This window comes from Oncorhynchus kisutch, linkage group LG4 (assembly GCF_002021735.2).
Source record: "Oncorhynchus kisutch isolate 150728-3 linkage group LG4, Okis_V2, whole genome shotgun sequence".
Taxonomy (NCBI): domain Eukaryota; kingdom Metazoa; phylum Chordata; class Actinopteri; order Salmoniformes; family Salmonidae; genus Oncorhynchus; species Oncorhynchus kisutch.
Window position 1 is genome coordinate 9,632,300 of NC_034177.2, and position 18,352 is coordinate 9,650,651.

Sequence of the window (18,352 nt, forward strand, 5' to 3'; positions counted from 1 at the left end):
ATGCAGAACGGAGAAGAGATGAGCCCGCTAGCGCAGGACAGCAACAAGGCTGGAGGGCCGGCTTCAGAGGAAGAGGTGAAGAGTCAGACACATGGGGGTGTGGAGCCCTCCGCTCCGCCGCTGCCCCCCTCAGACCCACCTCCGTCTGGGCCGCCTGAGTACCCAAGGCCCAGGCTCGTCTTCCACACCCAGTTGGCACATGGCAGCCCTACAGGCCGCATCCACGGCTTCACCAATGTCAAGGAGTTGTATGCCAAGATCGCTGAGGTGTTTCATATCTCTCCCTCAGAGGTACGGTAGGCTAGGCTGTTCTTTGTTCATTTCTGCTGACTGGTTAGGCCATTACAGTACAATATCTGATCATTTGGATGTTCTGCTTTTAGGTCATGCTGACAGTTTGAATTATTATGTAATGTATAAATAGTCTCCTTGTTGGGTTAAGGTTGATTGACTATTTTTGTCTCAAATGAGACCTGTTTCCATGATGTACTACACAATCATTTGCTCAGGATTATGTTCATAGTTTGAAGGACTTTGATCATTTTGACTTTTGATTAACTGTCACAGATGAAATACAAATGTTCAGTTTTAAAATAATCGATTAAACATTTCCAGAACATTCCAGAGCCGAATTCTGAGTGACAGGTGCAAAGTTTGTAAAAAAAAAAAAAAAAAGTAGTTACTGAGTTGTCTTTATGGTAACTAATGAATGCTTTTAACGTGGAACATCTCCAATGTGAGGATGACCTTCTAGTAATGTCGTAAAAACAGCTGGAAGGACATACAAAATGTCCTCGAGCGAAATCTACTGATCTGGTCTAATGAACAACCTTTTAGTGGGTCACGGCCATCCACACTGCAACCTGTTGCTGTCTCAATGCCATGACAGATGACATAAAGATATGGATGATCGAAGGTAGGTCAAGATAATTATATAATGTAGTTTCAAGAACACATTTGATACTATAATACTGTAAAACAGAAGGTTCCTTTTTTTACTGTGATACCGAAGGTGTATTAGTGGGAGTACACTGAAATGTTCATAAATGTCTTCATTTGTGCCCTTGTATTTTGCTCAGTGCTCTTGAATGTCAAACACATTCCAGCAAAAAGGACAAATAAAAGAAGTGAACAGTAGAAGAGCACAATCATATTCTGATCATATTCCAATCATATTCTGATTCTGATCATATTCTGATTCTAATCATATTCTGATTCTAATCATATTCTGATTCTAATCATATTCTGATTCTAATCATATTCTGATCATATTCTGATTCTAATCATATTCTGATTCTAATCATATTCTAATCATATTCTGATTCTAATCATATTCTGATCATATTCTGATTCTAATCATATTCTGATCATATTCTGATTCTAATCATATTCTGATTCTAATCATATTCCAATAATATTCTGATCATATTCTGATTCTAATCATATTCTGATCATATTCTGATTCTAATCATATTCTGATTCTAATCATATTCTGATTCTAATCATATTCCAATAATATTCGGATCATATTCTGATTCTAATCATATTCTGATTCTAATCATATTCTGATCATATTCTGATTCTAATCATATTCTGATCATATTCTGATTCTAATCATATTCTGATTCTAATCATATTCCAATAATATTCTGATCATATTCTGATTCTAATCATATTCTGATCATATTCTGATTCTAATCATATTCTGATTCTAATCATATTCCAATAATATTCGGATCATATTCTGATTCTAATAATATTCTGATCATATTCTGATTCTAATCATATTCTGATCATATTCTGATTCTAATCATATTCCAATCATATACTGATGATATTCGAATCATATTCTGATTCTATTCTAATCATATTACGATCATATTCTGATTCTATTCTAATCATATTCTGATTCTATTCTAATCATATTACGATCATATTCTGATTCTATTCTAATCATATTCTGATTATATTATGATCATTTTCGGATCATTTACTGATGATATTTCTAATCATATTCTATTCATATTCTGATTATATTCTAATCATATTCTTATTATATTTCTGATCATATTCCAATCATATTCTAGGCGTTTGGACAGGAAATCTATGTGCTCATAGGCATAAAAAAGTAAAGTGAGCAAGCTGGCAGCATTTCACATCTCAACCTGCAATAAAGCTTTCCACACAGGATTATTTATGCCTGTCCTTGAACTAGTGTCAACGACACCGAGCAAGGCTGAGACAAGAGTTTATACCACAGGAGGTTGGCGGGGTCATAATTGGGGAGGACAAGCTCGTGGTAATAGTTGGAGCGGAATCAGTGGAACGGTATCAAATACATCAATCACATGGTTTGATGCCATTCCATTAGCTCCATTCCAGTCATTATTATGACCCGTCCTCCCCTCAGCAGCCTCCACTGGTATAGGTAACAAATGACCTACAGGTAACAAATGACCTACAGGTAACAAATGCAGAATTGAGAGGGAGTTAAAAAAAAAGCAGGAGTGGCAAATCCAGAAGGATCCAGGAAGTGAGTGCATGCTTATATTTCTGTCCCCAAAACAACCATTAAACTAACAAGATTGAAAACTATGATTAGTTGACCACTAGGTGAATCCAATGTGTTAGTGCTGGGCTGGAGAAAAGCCTGCATACACTGTGGCTCTCCTGGACCAGGATTGTCCTGTCCAGATAAGATCACAAAATGGCCACGTGAAGGGCAGTCTCTTTGGTGAATCTATGTTGGAACACTGCCCTCTGCTGTTGGGATTGAGTAGTATGACATGGGAGTCATGTTAAAGGTTGAGTGTAGTGTAGGGCACAATGTTACGGAAAAGTTTCAATATTACCAGAAGGGGATGAACTTTCCTTCTAGAAAGTTTTTGTGCCAAAGTTCCTCTGCTTCTGCTTTTGCTTGCTATTTGGGGGTCGAGGCCAGGTCACCATAAAAAAACAATTTAGTGACAACTGCTGATGTAAAAAGCGGTTCATAAATACATGTGATTGATTGATTGTTTGACCAGAAAACGGAAATCTGTGTTCTTATTGGGCAAGTTCAGTTAATAACGTTTCACTCTGTTTAAAACCTTTTCTCCCTACTGAACACGACCCTGTCATCTCCTTTGATCTTGACGAGCCTTCTTAAAGTCCATACAGATCTTTAGATGTCATTACATTCTGCGGAGCTACAGTCCTCTCCATTTAGAGGAATGTAGGCATATTTACTGAATTAAGATAAAAGCCACATCCATTATTTCACACCTGTTCAGGTTGTTCCATACTGCTGTGACTTAACAAGTTAAGGTGGATGAGAGATTAACATTTTAATGGTTCTTCTTTTGAATGGAATTTTGGCCTTTCTAGGGAGTTTTTCCGAGCCACCGTGCTTGTACACCTGCATTGCTTGCTGTTTGGGGTTTTAGGCTGGGTTTCTGTACAGCACTTTGAGATATCAGCTCATGTAAGAAGGGCTATATAAATACATTTGATTTGTTTTGATGGGATGACAATCATTCATGTTCCAAACTACCCTCATGTATTTCCTGCTGACCATTGCTCCTCTCTCTTCTCTGTGGGCTAGATCCTTTTCTGCACTCTGAACTCCCACAAGGTGGATATGCAGAAGCTGTTAGGTGGTCAGATCGGCCTGGAGGACTTCATCTTCGCCCACGTCAGGGGCGAGACCAAAGAGGTGGAGGTCACCAAGACGGAGGACGCCCTCGGGCTGACCATCACTGACAACGGAGCAGGGTACGCTTTCATTAAGGTAATAGCCAGACGTAAAGTAAGTAAGTAAACCTTATCCGAGTCAGAACGTTCCATAGATGTAAAACCCAGAGGTTAAAGGTCAGAATAAAAGGCCAGGTTTTAAGTGAAGAGAGAGGTCATGTTCCCCTGCTCAGACTTTGCATGTATCAACCAATGGTTGCGTGCCATGTCGTCGTCTGTGCAGTCTGGCACCAGATTGCTATAACATGATGTGGTTAGCTGATATTTACCTATCCAGGTAGTTCTGACATGAGTCAGCAATGCCTGGGCAGAGAAACGCGCCCTGAAACATACTGTGAAACCGGATTAAAACATTTAAGGAGTGTGCCATATTTTAGGAGAAGGAAATACAATTGGATGTGGCTGTGCTTCCATGACACTCTGTTACCTTTCCCTGTTACTATGTTACTATGGTAACATTTGTCACAAAGCAGACTCAAGGCTGATTGTGAGGTGAACTGTAGCCTACATGATAAAGGCCTATCTGTCCTACACAGTGTGTTTTTTGGAGAAAAAAACTATGCATTTTAACCACAAAATAACAGTCAAATATTTTTGCTTCCCACCTGACTGAAACTTCGCTGTAACATTTTCCCGACTTATGCCCAAGCAATAAAGCCCGAGCAGGTGTGGTATATGGCCAATATATGGCCAATATACCACAGCTATGGGTTGGTCTTATGCACGACGCAACGCAGAGTGCCTGTATACAGTCCTTAGCCGTGGTATATTGGCCATATACCACAAACCCCCCGAGGTGCCTTATTGAGTAATTAGAAGAGTAAAAATAAATATTTTGTCATACCCGTGGTATACGGTCTGATTTAACACGGCTTTCAGCCAATCAGCATTCAGGGTTCGAACCACTCAGGTTATAATGACGAAAATGTAGTAGTGTGGCCTAGATACTTAGCAAGATGTCAACAATTAATAGGATTAGGTAGATGGACTACATCCTACCCAAACCCGGTCTGTTTCTTCTACAGAGGATAAAGGAAGAGAGCACCATTGACCAGCTCAAGACTGTATGCGTGGGCGATCACATTGAGGCCATCAATGACCAGAGCATTGTCGGGTGTCGGCACTATGAAGTAGCTAAGATGCTAAAGGAGCAACCAAGGGGAACACCCTTCACACTACGCTTGGTGGGGCCCAAGAAAGCCTTTGGTGAGTAACCAAATTAATTAATTCATAGGATGTTGTTGAGATAACAATTTCATCCGAGGCAATACTCATTCATTGACTATTTGAAGGATCTTTTATGATTTGGATTTTTTGGGGAGGGGAGGGGTAGATCAGTTTTAATATTGCGGATAGATTGTAGCTACCATCAATGTGCTTGTCTGCATCATTTCCAATACCCCATATATTTTTGGGGTAAATATATACTAGTCAAAAGTTGACACACCTACTCATTCAATGGTTTATTTTTTACTATTTTCTATATTGTATAATAATAGAGACGACATCAAAACTATGAAATAACACATGGGATCATGTAGTAACCCAAAAATTGTTAAACACATAATATATTTTATATTTGAGATTCTTTAAAGTAGCCACCTTGTTGACAGCTTTGCACACTCTTGGCATTCTCTCAACCAGCTTCACCTGGAATGCTTTTCAAACTGTCTTAAAGGAGTTCCTACACATTCTGAGCACTTATTGGCTTCTTTTCCTTCACTCTGTGGTCCAACTCATCCAAACCATCTCAATTGGGTTGAGCTTATCAACCAAGATGGCATAGCAGTTCAGACGTCTTTTGTCCTCGTCTTGTCGTGTCCTGTATATATATATATTTACAACTTTTTTCACATACATTTTATTTTTATTTTCCATCAACTCATCTTCAAAACACTCTCCTGCAACCCGCCTCACCAATTTATATTTATAAAAAAGTATTATTTACCTCAAATCTGTAACCCTCCAAGAAGCTAGCCAGAAACTCCAAGAAGCTAGCCTGAAACTAGCCAGAAGCTAGCCTGAAACTAGCCAGAAGCTAGCCAGGAGCTAGCCAGAAGCTAGCCAGAAGCTAGCCCAGAAGCTAATCCAGAAGCTAGTTCAGAAGCTAGTTAGCTTCTGTCCCTGGATTTCAACTGCTCTCTGGACATTCATACCCGGATCTCACAGCTAGTTAGCTGCTATCCGTGTGACTATCGGCTTTCGTCGATTCCGGAGCAAACATCAATTATTCCGGAGCTAGCCAGCTCCGTCAATCACTCCTGAGTTCCATCAATCACTCCTGGGCTGCAGTCACCTATCCGGACCCGTTTTACTGCCTACGCGGAGCCCCACCGGGCCTTCACAACTGGACTGCCGACGTTATCTACCCGAAGGAGTTATCCGGCTGGCTCCTCCGTCGCGACGTTACCTGAACGCCCATCTGCGGCCTGCTAACCGTTAGCTGTCTTACCGGCTGCTATCTGAATAGACAATCGGACAATTTATTTATTTTTATTATTATTATGTTTTCTTCTTGGGCCTCTAGAACTATATCTATTGTTTTTATTTTTGTTGTTGTTGTGTGATTTGGATTAATCCCCTCTACCACACGGAACCCCACTAATCTACTGACGGAACGCAAGAGGTGGCTAACAACAGACCTCCATCCTATGCTAGCTTGCTACCGATGAGCTGGCTAGCTGTCTAAATCGCCGTGACCCCCAACCAACCTCTCCACTCACTGGACCCTTTTGATCACTCGACTAAGCATGCCTCTCCTTAATGTCAATATGTCTTGTCCATTGCTGTTCTGGTTAGTGTTTATTGGCTTATTTCACTGTAGAGCCTCTAGTCCTGCTCACTATACCTTATCCAACCTATTAGTTCCACCACCCACACATGCATTGACATCTCCTGGTTTCAATGATGTTTCTAGAGACAATATCTCTCTCTTCATCACTCAATACCTAGGTTTACCTCCACTGTATTCACATCCTACCATACCTTTGTCTGTACATTATACCTTGATGCTATTTTATCGCCCCCAGAAACCTCCTTTTACTCTCTGTTCCAGACGTTCTAGACGACCAATTCTTATTGCTTTTAGCTGCACCCTTATTCTACTCCTCCTATGTTCCTCTGGCGATGTAGAGGTGAATCCAGGCTCTGCAGTGCCTAGCTCCACTCCTATTCCCCAGGCGCTCTCTTTTGACGACTTCTGTAACCGTAATAGCCTTGGTTTCATGCATGTTAACATTAGAAGCCTCCTCCCTAAGTTTGTTCTATTCACTGCTTTAGCACACTCTGCCAGCCCGGATGTTCTAGCTGTGTCTGAATCCTGGCTTAGGAAGACCACCAAAAATTCAGAAATTTTAATTCCAAACTACAACATTTTCAGACAAGATAGAACTGCCAAAGGGGGCGGTGTTGCAATCTACTGCAAAGATAGCCTGCAGAGTTCTGTCCTACTATCCAGGTCTGTACCCAAACAATTTGAACTTCTACTTTTAAAAATCCACCTCTCTAAAAACAAGTCTCTCACCGTTGCCGCCTGCTATAGACCACCCTCTGCCCCCAGCTGTGCTCTGGACACCATATGTGAACTGATTGCCCCCCATCTATCTTCAGAGCTCGTGCTGCTAGGCGACCTAAACTGGAACATGCTTAACACCCCAGCCATCCTACAATCTAAACTTGATGCCCTCAATCTCACACAAATTATCAATGAATCTACCAGGTACCTCCCCAAAGCCTTAAACACGGGCACCCTCATAGATATCATCCTAACCAACTTCCCCTCTAAATACACCTCTGCTGTCTTCAACCAAGATCTCAGCGATCACTGCCTCATTGCCTGCATCCGTAATGGGTCAGCGGTCAAACGACCTCCACTCATCACTGTAAAACGCTCCCTGAAACACTTCAGCGAGCAGGCCTTTCTAATCGACCTGGCCGGGGTATCCTGGAAGGATATCGATCTCATCCCGTCAGTAGAGGATGCCTGGATATTTTTTTTAAATGCCTTCCTAACCATCTTAAATAAACATGCCCCATTCAAGAAATTTAGAACCAGGAACAGATATAGCCCCTGGTTCTCCCCAGACCTGACTGCCCTTAACCAACACAAAAACATCCTATGGCGTTCTGCATTAGCATCGAACAGCCCCCGTGATATGCAGCTGTTCAGGGAAGCTAGAAACCATTATACACAGGCAGTTAGAAAAGCCAAGGCTAGCTTTTTCAAGCAGAAATTTGCTTCCTGCAACACTAACTCAAAAAAGTTCTGGGACACTGTAAAGTCCATGGAGAATAAGAACACCTCCTCCCAGCTGCCCACTGCACTGAAGATAGGAAACACTGTCACCACTGATAAATCCACCATAATTGAGAATTTCAATAAGCATTTTTCTACAGCTGGCCATGCTTTCCACCTGGCTACTCCTACCCCGGTCAACAGCACTGCATCCCCCAACAGCAACTCGCCCAAGCCTTCCCCATTTCTCCTTCTCCCAAATCCATTCAGCTGATGTTCTGAAAGAGCTGCAAAATCTGGACCCCTACAAATCAGCCGGGCTAGACAATCTGGACCCTTTCTTTCTAAATTTATCTGCCGAAATTGTTGCCACCCCTATTACTAGCCTGTTCAACCTCTCTTTCGTGTCGTCTGAGATTCCCAAAGATTGGAAAGCAGCTGCGGTCATCCCCCTTTTCAAAGGGGGGGACACTCTTGACCCAAACTGCTACAGACCTATATCTATCCTACCATGCCTTTCTAAGGTCTTCGAAAGCCAAGTCAACAAACAGATTACCGACCATTTCGAATCTCACCATACCTTCTCTGCTATGCAATCTGGTTTCAGAGCTGGTCATGGGTGCACCTCAGCCACGCTCAAGGTCCTAAACGATATCTTAACCGCCATCGATAAGAAACATTACTGTGCAGCCGTATTCATTGATCTGGCCAAGGCTTTCGACTCTGTCAATCACCACATCCTCATCGGCAGACTCGACAGCCTTGGTTTCTCAAATGATTGCCTCGCCTGGTTCACCAACTACTTCTCTGATAGAGTTCAGTGTGTCAAATCGGAGGGTCTGCTGTCCGGACCTCTGGCAGTCTCTATGGGGGTGCCACAGGGTTCAATTCTTGGACCGACTCTCTTCTCTGTATACATCAATGAGGTCGCTCTTGCTGCTGGTGAGTCTCTGATCCACCTCTACGCAGACGACACCATTCTGTATACTTCCGGCCCTTCTTTGGACACTGTGTTAACAACCCTCCAGGCAAGCTTCAATGCCATACAACTCTCCTTCCGTGGCCTCCAATTGCTCTTAAATACAAGTAAAACTAAATGCATGCTCTTCAACCGATCGCTACCTGCACCTACCCGCCTGTCCAACATCACTACTCTGGACGGCTCTGACTTAGAATACGTGGACAACTACAAATACTTAGGTGTCTGGTTAGACTGTAAACTCTCCTTCCAGACCCATATCAAACATCTCCAATCGAAAGTTAAATCTAGAATTGGCTTCCTATTTCGCAACAAAGCATCCTTCACTCATGCTGCCAAACATACCCTTGTAAAACTGACCATCCTACCAATCCTCGACTTTGGCGATGTCATTTACAAAATAGCCTCCAATACCCTACTCAACAAATTGGATGCAGTCTATCACAGTGCAATCCGTTTTGTCACCAAAGCCCCATATACTACCCACCATTGCGACCTGTACGCTCTCGTTGGCTGGCCCTCACTTCATACTCGTCGCCAAACCCACTGGCTCCATGTCATCTACAAGACCCTGCTAGGTAAAGTCCCCCCTTATCTCAGCTCGCTTGTCACCATAGCATCTCCCACCTGTAGCACACGCTCCAGCAGGTATATCTCTCTAGTCACCCCCAAAACCAATTCTTTCTTTGGCCGCCTCTCCTTCCAGTTCTCTGCTGCCAATGACTGGAACAAACTACAAAAATCTCTGAAACTGGAAACACTTATCTCCCTCCCTAGCTTTAAGCACCAACTGTCAGAGCAGCTCACAGATTACTGCACCTGTACATAGCCCACCTATAATTTAGCCCAAACAACTACCTTTTCCCCCAACTGTATTTAATTAATTTATTTATTTTGCTCCTTTGCAACCCCATTATTTTTATTTCTACTTTGCACATTCTTCCATTGCAAAACTACCATTCCAGTGTTTTACTTGCTATATTGTATTTACTTTGCCACCATGGCCTTTTTTGCCTTTACCTCCCTTCTCACCTCATTTGCTCACATTGTATATAGACTTGTTTATACTGTATTATTGACTGTATGTTTGTTTTACTCCATGTGTAACTCTGTGTCGTTGTATCTGTCGAACTGCTTTGCTTTATCTTGGCCAGGTCGCAATTGTAAATGAGAACTTGTTCTCAACTTGCCTTCCTGGTTAAATAAAGGTGAAATAAAAATAAATAAAATAAAAGGTTGGGTGATTGTGGAGGCCAGGTCATCTGATGTAGCACTCCATCACTATCCTTCTTGGTCAAATAGCCCTTACACAGCCTGGAGGTGTATAGGGTCATTGTGCTGTTGAAAAACAAATGATAGTTCCACTAAGCTCAAACCAGATGGGAGGATGGGATGGCTTATCGTTGCAGAATGCTGTGGTTGCCATGCAGGTTAAGTGTGCATTGAATTCTAAATAAATCACTGACAGTGTCACCAGCAAAGCACCCCCACACCTCCTCCTCCATGCTTCACGGTGGGAACCACACATGCAGAGATCATCCGTTCACCTACTCTGCGCCTCAAAGACACAGCGGTTGGAACCAAAAATCAGACCAAAGGACAGATTTCCACCGGTCTAATGCCCATCGCTCGTGTTTCATGGTCCAAGCAAGTCTCTTCTTCTTTTTGGTGTCCTTTAGTAGTGGTTTCTTTGCAGGAATTCGACCATGAATGCCTGAATCACACAGTCTTCTCTGAACAGTTGATGTTGAGATGTGTCTGTTGAACTCTAATTAGCTGGTTGATAATATGCTAAATGGCATATTATTACTAGTAGTTCCGGTTTCATTTAGTTTTTAATGAACAGCTGCAGTACAGTTTATGCATTTTCTGAATATGGAGTGTTAAGTACTGCAAAGACATCTTGACTCCACAGCATGAAGATAAAACGTTGTCTGACTCTGGAGCTGTAACCTCTAATTCAGGGCTCTCCAACCCTGTTCCTGGACAGCTACCACCCTGTAGGGATTCTCTCCAACCCTGTTCCTGGAGAGCTACCGTCCTGTAGGGTTTCACACCAACCCTGTTCCTGGAGAGCTACCATCCTGTAGGTTCTCTCCAACCCTGTTCCTGGAGAGCCTACCATCCTGTAGGTTTCTCTCCAACCCTGTTCCTGGAGAGCTACCATCCTGTAGGTTTCACTCCAACCCTGTTCCTGGAGAGCTACCATCCTGTAGGTTCTCTCCAACCCTGTTCCTGGAGAGCTACCATCCTGTAGGTTTCACTCCAACCCTGTTCCTGGAGAGCTACCATCCTGTAGGTTCTCTCCAACCCTGTTCCTGGAGAGCTACCATCCAGTAGGTTCTCTCTCCAACCCTGTTCCTGGAGAGCTACCATCCTGTAGGTTTCACTCCAACCCTGTTCCTGGAGAGCTACCATCCTGTAGGTTCTCTCCAACCCTGTTCCTGGAGAGCTACCATCCAGTAGGTTCTCTCTCCAACCCTGTTCCTGGAGAGCTACCATCCTGTAGGGTTTCTCTCTAACCCTGTTCCTGGAGAGCTACCATCCTGTAGGTTCTCTCCAACCCTGTTCCTGGAGAGCTACCATCCTGTAGGTTTCACTCCAACCCTGTTCCTGGAGAGCTACCATCCTGTAGGTTCTCTCCAACCCTGTTCCTGGAGAGCTACCATCCTGTAAGTTTCACTCCAACCCTGTTCCTGGAGAGCTACCATCCTGTAGGTTCTCTCCAACCCTGTTCCTGGAGAGCTACCATCCTGTAGGTTCTCTCTCCAACCCTTTTCCTGGAGAGCTACCATCCTGTAGGTTCTCTCTCCAACCCTGTTCCTGGAGAGCTACCATCCAGTAGGTTCTCTCTCCAAGCCTGTTCCTGGAGAGCTACCATCCTGTAGGGTTTCTCTCTAACCCTGTTCCTGGAGAGCTACCATCCTGTAGGTTCTCTCCAACCCTGTTCCTGGAGAGCTACCATCCTGTAGGTTTCACTCCAACCCTGTTCCTGGAGAGCTACCATCCTGTAGGTTCTCTCCAACCCTGTTCCTGGAGAGCTACCATCCTGTAAGTTTCACTCCAACCCTGTTCCTGGAGAGCTACCATCCTGTAGGTTCTCTCTCCAACCCTGTTCCTGGAGAGCTACCATCCTGTAGGTTCTCTCTCCAACCCTGTTCCTGGAGAGCTACCATCCAGTAGGTTCTCTCTCCAACCCTGTTCCTGGAGAGCTACCATCCTGTAGGGTTTCTCTCTAACCCTGTTCCTGGAGAGCTACCATCCTGTAGGTTTTCACTCCAACCCTAATCTAGCACACCTGATTCTAATAATTAGCTGGTTGATAAGCTGAATAAGGTTAGTTATAACTGGGGTTAGAGTGAAAACCCACAGAAGGGTAGTTTTCCAGGAACAGGGTTGGAGAGCCCTGCCAGCACCCTCCCCTGGTCAGAAAACAGATTTACAATCCCTCTGACATAGACCTGCTGTCAGGAGTTTATGAACACTGAACTAAAATGTACCCCTGGGAGCTTGAAATTACATACTTCCCTTTTTAACAAGATTTACTGGTAAATGAGACAATGGGCAAATGGTTTCATACTAATTCACAGGGGAAATGCCTTGGGGTGGTCTGGAGCCAACTCTTGATTGCAGTAAATGACCATTCCTTATCAACATCTATCCAGAGAAGGAACAAAACCCCGAAGCCATGTTATGACTTCCTGTGAACAATCAGTAACACTCAATTACTCTGTCGGAGTAAACACATCACATATCAAAGATACAAATAGTTATGAAACATAATTACTGTGAGGTAAACTTGAACTTGAACTTGTTGCAATGGGCAACTGTATTTATGTTTGTATGCCCATTGCTAAAATGCTGTGAGAAGTATGCCTATTAATACTGTATTTAGTCCAGATATTAAAATGTTGGGATACATTTAGAGTGTTAGAGAGTGTACTGTGCATTCGGAAAGTATTCAGACCCCTTGACTTTAAAAAAAATAAAAATGACATTACAGCCTTATTTTTTTGAAATATTACAATATACATTATATTTAACCTATATTTAACTAGGTAAGTCAGTTAAGAACAAATTCTTATTTACAATGACGTCCTACCAAAAGGCCTCCAAAATACAATATAAATATAGGATGAAACACATCACAACAAGAGAGACAACACAACACTACATAAAGAGAGACCTAAGACAACATAGCAAGGCAGCAACACATGACAACAAGAGAGACAACCCAACACTACATAAAGAGAGACCTAAGACAACATAGCAAGGCAGCAACACATGACAACAACATGGCTGCAGCACAACATGGTAGCAGCACAAAACATGGTACAAACATTATCGGGCACAGATAACAGCACAAAGGGCAAGAATGTAGAGACAACAATACATCACAATAAGCAGCCACAACTGTCAGTAAGAGTGTCCATGATTGAGTCTTTGAATGAAGAGATGGAGATAAAACTGTACAGTTTGAGTGTCTTTTGCAGATCATTCCAGTTGCTAGCTGCAGTGAACTGAAAAGAGGAGCGACCCAGGGATATGTGTGCTTTGGGGACCTTTAACAGAATGTGACTGGCAGAACTGGTGTTGTATGTGGAGGATGAGGGCTGCAATAGATATCTCAGATAGGAGAGAGTGAGGCCTAAGAGGGTTTTTATAAATAAGCATCAACCAGTGGGTCTTGCGACAGGTATACAGAGATGACCAGTTTACAGAGAAGTATAGAGTGCAGTGATGTGTCCTGTAAGGAGCATTGGTGGCAAATCTGATGGCCGAATGGTAAAGAACATCTAGCCGCTCGAGAGCACCCTCACCTGCCGATCTATAAATTACATCTCCATAATCTAGCATGGGTAGGATGGTCATCTGAATCAGGGTTAGTTTGGCAGCTGGGGTAAAAGAGGAGCGATTACGATAAAGGAAACCAAGTCTAGATGTAACCTTAGCCTGCAGCTTTGATGTGCTGAGAGACGGACTTTGATGTGCTGAGAGACGGACAGTGTACCATCTAGCCATACTCCCAAGTACTTGTATGAGGTGACTACCTCAAGCTCTAAACCCTCAGGAGGTAGTAATCACACCGGTGGGGAGAGAGTCATTCTTCTTACCAAACCACATGACCTATGTTTCGTGAGGTGTTCAGAACAAGGTTAAGGGCAAAGAAAGCTTGTTGGACACTAAGAAAGCTTAGTTGTAGAGCGTTTTACTCAAAATCCATGGAAGGGCCCCCTGAGTATAAGACTGTGTCATCTACATATAAATGGATGAGAGAGCTTCCTACTGCCTGAGCTATGTTGTTGATGTAAATTGAGAAGAGTGTGGGGCCTAGGGGCAGATGGCTGAGCAGATGTTTTGACTTTATACTCTGCACTCTTTGAGAGAGGTAGTTAGCAAACCAGGCCAAAGGTCCCTCAGAGACACCAATACTCCTTAGCCGGCCCACAAGAATGGAATGGTCTACCGTATTAAAAGCTTTGTCCAAGTCAATAAAAATAGCAGCACAACATTGCTTAGAATCAAGGGCAATGATGACATCATTTAGGACCTTTAAGGTTGCAGTGACACATACATAAAATGAGCTGAAACCAGATTAGTATTCTCTCTGGTATGCATAGTCATCAAGAAAGCCACTCAGTTGACAAGTTTTTCCAACACTTTTGATAAACAGGGCAAAATAGAAGTTAGCCTATAACAGTTAGGATCAGCTTGATCTCTCCCTTTAAATAAAAGACGCACCGTGGCTGCCTTCCAAGCGATGGGAACCTCCTCAGAGAGGATTAAAAAGCCCCTATCATCGCCAAGCCAATGTAACGGATGTGAAACGCTAGCTTCGTTAGCGGTGGTGCGCGCTAATATAGCGTTTCAATCGGTGACGTCACTTGCTCTGAGACCTTGAAGTAGTGGTTCCCCTTGCTCTGCAAGGGCCGCGGCTTTTGTGGAGCGATGGGTAACGATGCTTCGTGGGTGACTGTTGTTGATGTGTGCAGAAGGTCCCTGGTTCGCGCCCGGGTATGGGCGAGGGGACGGTCTAAAGTTATATTGTTACATTGATGCTGTTGACCCGGATCACTGGTTGCTGCGGAAAAGGAGGAGGTCAAAAGGGGGGTGAGTGTAACAGATGTGAAACGCTAGCTTAGTTAGCGGTGGTGCGCGCTAAAAAGTGGTTCAATCGGTGACGTCACTTGATCTGAGACCTTGAAGTAGTGGTTCCCCTTGCTCTGCAAGGGCTGCGGCTTTTGTGGAGCGATGGGTAACGATGCTTCGTGGGTGACTGTTGTTGATGTATGCAGAGGGTCCCTGGTTCGCGCCCGGGTATGGGCGAGGGGACGGTCTAAAGTTATACTGTTACACCAATCTCCGGTTAAAAAGTTTGGAGATAGGCTTGGCGTTGATAGGGGCAGCAACCTGAAAGAAGAAAGGTTCGACACCATCTGAGCCAGATGTTTTTTGGTGGTCAAGTTTAATGAGCTCCTTTAGCACCTCGGACTCAGTGACTGCCTGCAGGGAGAAACTTTGTAGCGGGGCAGGGGAAAAAGAGGGAGGAGCATCGGGGATAGTCGCATTAGAAGGGGTGGGAGATGAAGAAATGTTGGCCGGGTAAGAAGGCATGGCTGAGTCAAAAAGGAATCCTCAAACTATGGTCCTAAAGGGTTTAACAAAGATAAACCAAAACATTTAATTTCTTGCTCGAACCTAAACATATCTTGATAGTGACACCCTAAAGACTCAGGTGCGCTAGTCCAGTGTCACTTGCCCTGACACTAAGCCCGCCTGCCTGACCATTCAGCCTGCCCTGACCTCGAGCCTGCCTGCCACCCTGTACCTTTCGGACTCTGACCTGATTAATGAACTTCTGCCTGTCCTCGACCTGCCTATCGCCTTTCCCTTGTATTTGAATAAATATCAGAGACTCTAACCATCTGCCTCCTGTGTCTGCATCTGGGTCTCGCCCTGTGTCGTTATAACCTAGTATCTAACAATGTCATGTTCTGACAGATTGTAAACTCTCTGCATTCCCCACTCTCCCCAAGTACCATGAGTAAGGATATTTCAAGTTTAGAACCCATCAAAACTAAGCAAACATGGATCCATGCACATCATAGGAGGCTGCCAGTTACATTTTTCCATTGTCTGTGGCAGTAAATGAGAGCTGATAATAATTGAAGAGCCGTTGCTTACCATTATAACATCGGCTAAATGGATGGTTGACTATGATGGATTATGTTTCATGCTTTATTACACTGCTGAGTGCACTCAGAACACCTCAGAGGACACGTTCTCTTAATCTGGTCATTTGTTGATTGATATGGAAAACCGTGATGTGCGGTGAGGTCGGTAGGCCAGAGGTAAACTGTGACTGGAAAATATATAGATATTCTTGTCAAAGATATGGATATTCTTGTCAAATATATGGATAAACTCTCTTAGACTGATATAGCCTGTTAGCTAACTTGTTAACAGTATGCTACCTGGATAATTAAGTGTGGAATAGACTTTAAAGCTAACAATTTGTGGTCAGCTCACATGACTTATCAAAAAGTCAGTCCGTGTCCACCTTTGCCGTAGTCTCTCTCACTCCACCATGTTGTATACAGATCTGGACAAAAACAATTGTCTGCCTTGTTGTGCTGATCATAGTCACAACAGACAGGATGTGTGTGGTGCCTTATTTTGCTGACCGGAATCATAACAGACAGGATGTGTGCGCCTTGTTTTGATGACCAGACTCATAACAGACAGGAAGGAGCAAAGCAGGAAATTCTGATTCATTTCATATTACCCCACAGCATTTCTCATAGAATCAGAGCAATCATTCACCACCATCAACACATGGACATCCTCACAGGTTACGCTGATCAGGGCGTTGGCGTTGTCATGTCAACTGGATCTCAGCTGGGAGAGATTTGTGGGATATTTTTGTGCTCATGAGAATTGTTGCATGTACAGTTGAAGTCGGAAGTTACATTCACTTAGGTTGGAGTGATTAAAACTAGTTTTTCAACCACTCCACAAATGTCTTGTTAACAAACTATAGTTTTGGTATGTCGGTTTGGACATCCACTTTGTGAATGACACAAGTAATTTTTCCAACAATTGTTTACAGACAGATTATTTCACTTATAATTCACTGCATCACAATTCCAGAGGGTCAGAAGTTCACATACACTAAGTTGACTGTGCCTTTAAACAGCTTGGAAAATTCCAGAAAATTATGTAATTAGAAGCTTCTGATAGGCTAATTGACTTCATCTGAGTCAATTGGAGGTGTATTTCAAGGCTTGCCTTCAAGCTCATTGCCTCTTTGCTTGACATCACGGAAAAATCCAAAGAAATCAGCCTAGACCTCAGAAAAAAATTGTAGACCTCCACAAGTCTGGTTCATCCTTGGGAGCAATTTCCAAACGCCTGAAGGTACCACATTCATCTGTACAAACAATAGTACGCAAGTATAAACACCATGGTACCATGCAGCCGTCATACCGCTCAGGAAGGAGACGTGTTCTGTCTCCTAGAGATGAACGCACTTTGGTCCGAAAAGTGCGAAACGATCCCAGAACAACAGCAAAGGACCTTGTGAAGATGCTGGAGGAAACAGGTACAAAAGTATCTATATCCACAGTAAAACGAGTACTATATCAACATAACCTGAAAGGCCGCTCAACAAGGAGGAAGCCACTGCTCCAAAACTGCCCCAACGAAAGCATGGGGACAAAGATTGTACTTTTTGGAGAAATGTCCTCTGGTCTGATGAAGCAAAAATAGAACTGTTTGGCCATAATGACCATTGTTATGTTTGGACGAAAAACGCTTGCAAGCCAAAGAACACCATCCCAACAGTGAAGCATGGGGTGGCAGCATCATGTTGTGAGGGTGCTATGCTGCAGGAGGGACTGGTGCACTTCACAAAATAGATGGCATCATGAGGAAGTAAAATTATGTGGAAATATTGAAGCAACATCAAGACATCAGTCAGGAAGTTAAAGCTTGGTTGTAAATGGGTCTTCCAAATGGACAATGACCCCAAGCATACTTCCAAAGTTGTGGCAAAATGGCTTAAGGAAAACCAAGTCAAGGTATTGGAGTGGCCATCACAAAGCCCTGACCTCAATCCTATAGAAAATTGAGGGCATAGCTGAAAGAGCATGTGTGAGCAAGGAGGCCTACGAACCTGACTGAGTTACACCAGCTCTGTCAGGAGCAAAGGGCCAAAATCACCCAACTTATTGTGGGAAGCTTGCGGAAGGCTATCAGAAATGTTTGACCCAAGTTAAACAATTTCAAGTCAATGCAACCAAATACTAATTGAGTGTATGTAAACTTCTGACCCACTGGGAATGTGATGAAAGAAATCAAAGCTGAAATAAATCATTCACATTCTTAAAATAAAGTGGTGATCCTAA

General features: G+C 43.3%; 1 protein-coding gene across 1 annotated transcript in view; it reads left to right on the plus strand.

Annotated features, from left to right (window-relative positions):
* The window catches only part of gipc3 (GIPC PDZ domain containing family, member 3), a 27,531-nt gene continuing 9,179 nt past the window's right edge, over positions 1-18,352 (plus strand). The window contains exons 1-3 of the mRNA XM_031822227.1: positions 1-291; positions 3,584-3,769; positions 4,758-4,938. Coding sequence (XP_031678087.1) covers positions 1-291; positions 3,584-3,769; positions 4,758-4,938 — 658 coding nt within the window. The remainder of the gene's footprint in view (positions 292-3,583; positions 3,770-4,757; positions 4,939-18,352) is intronic.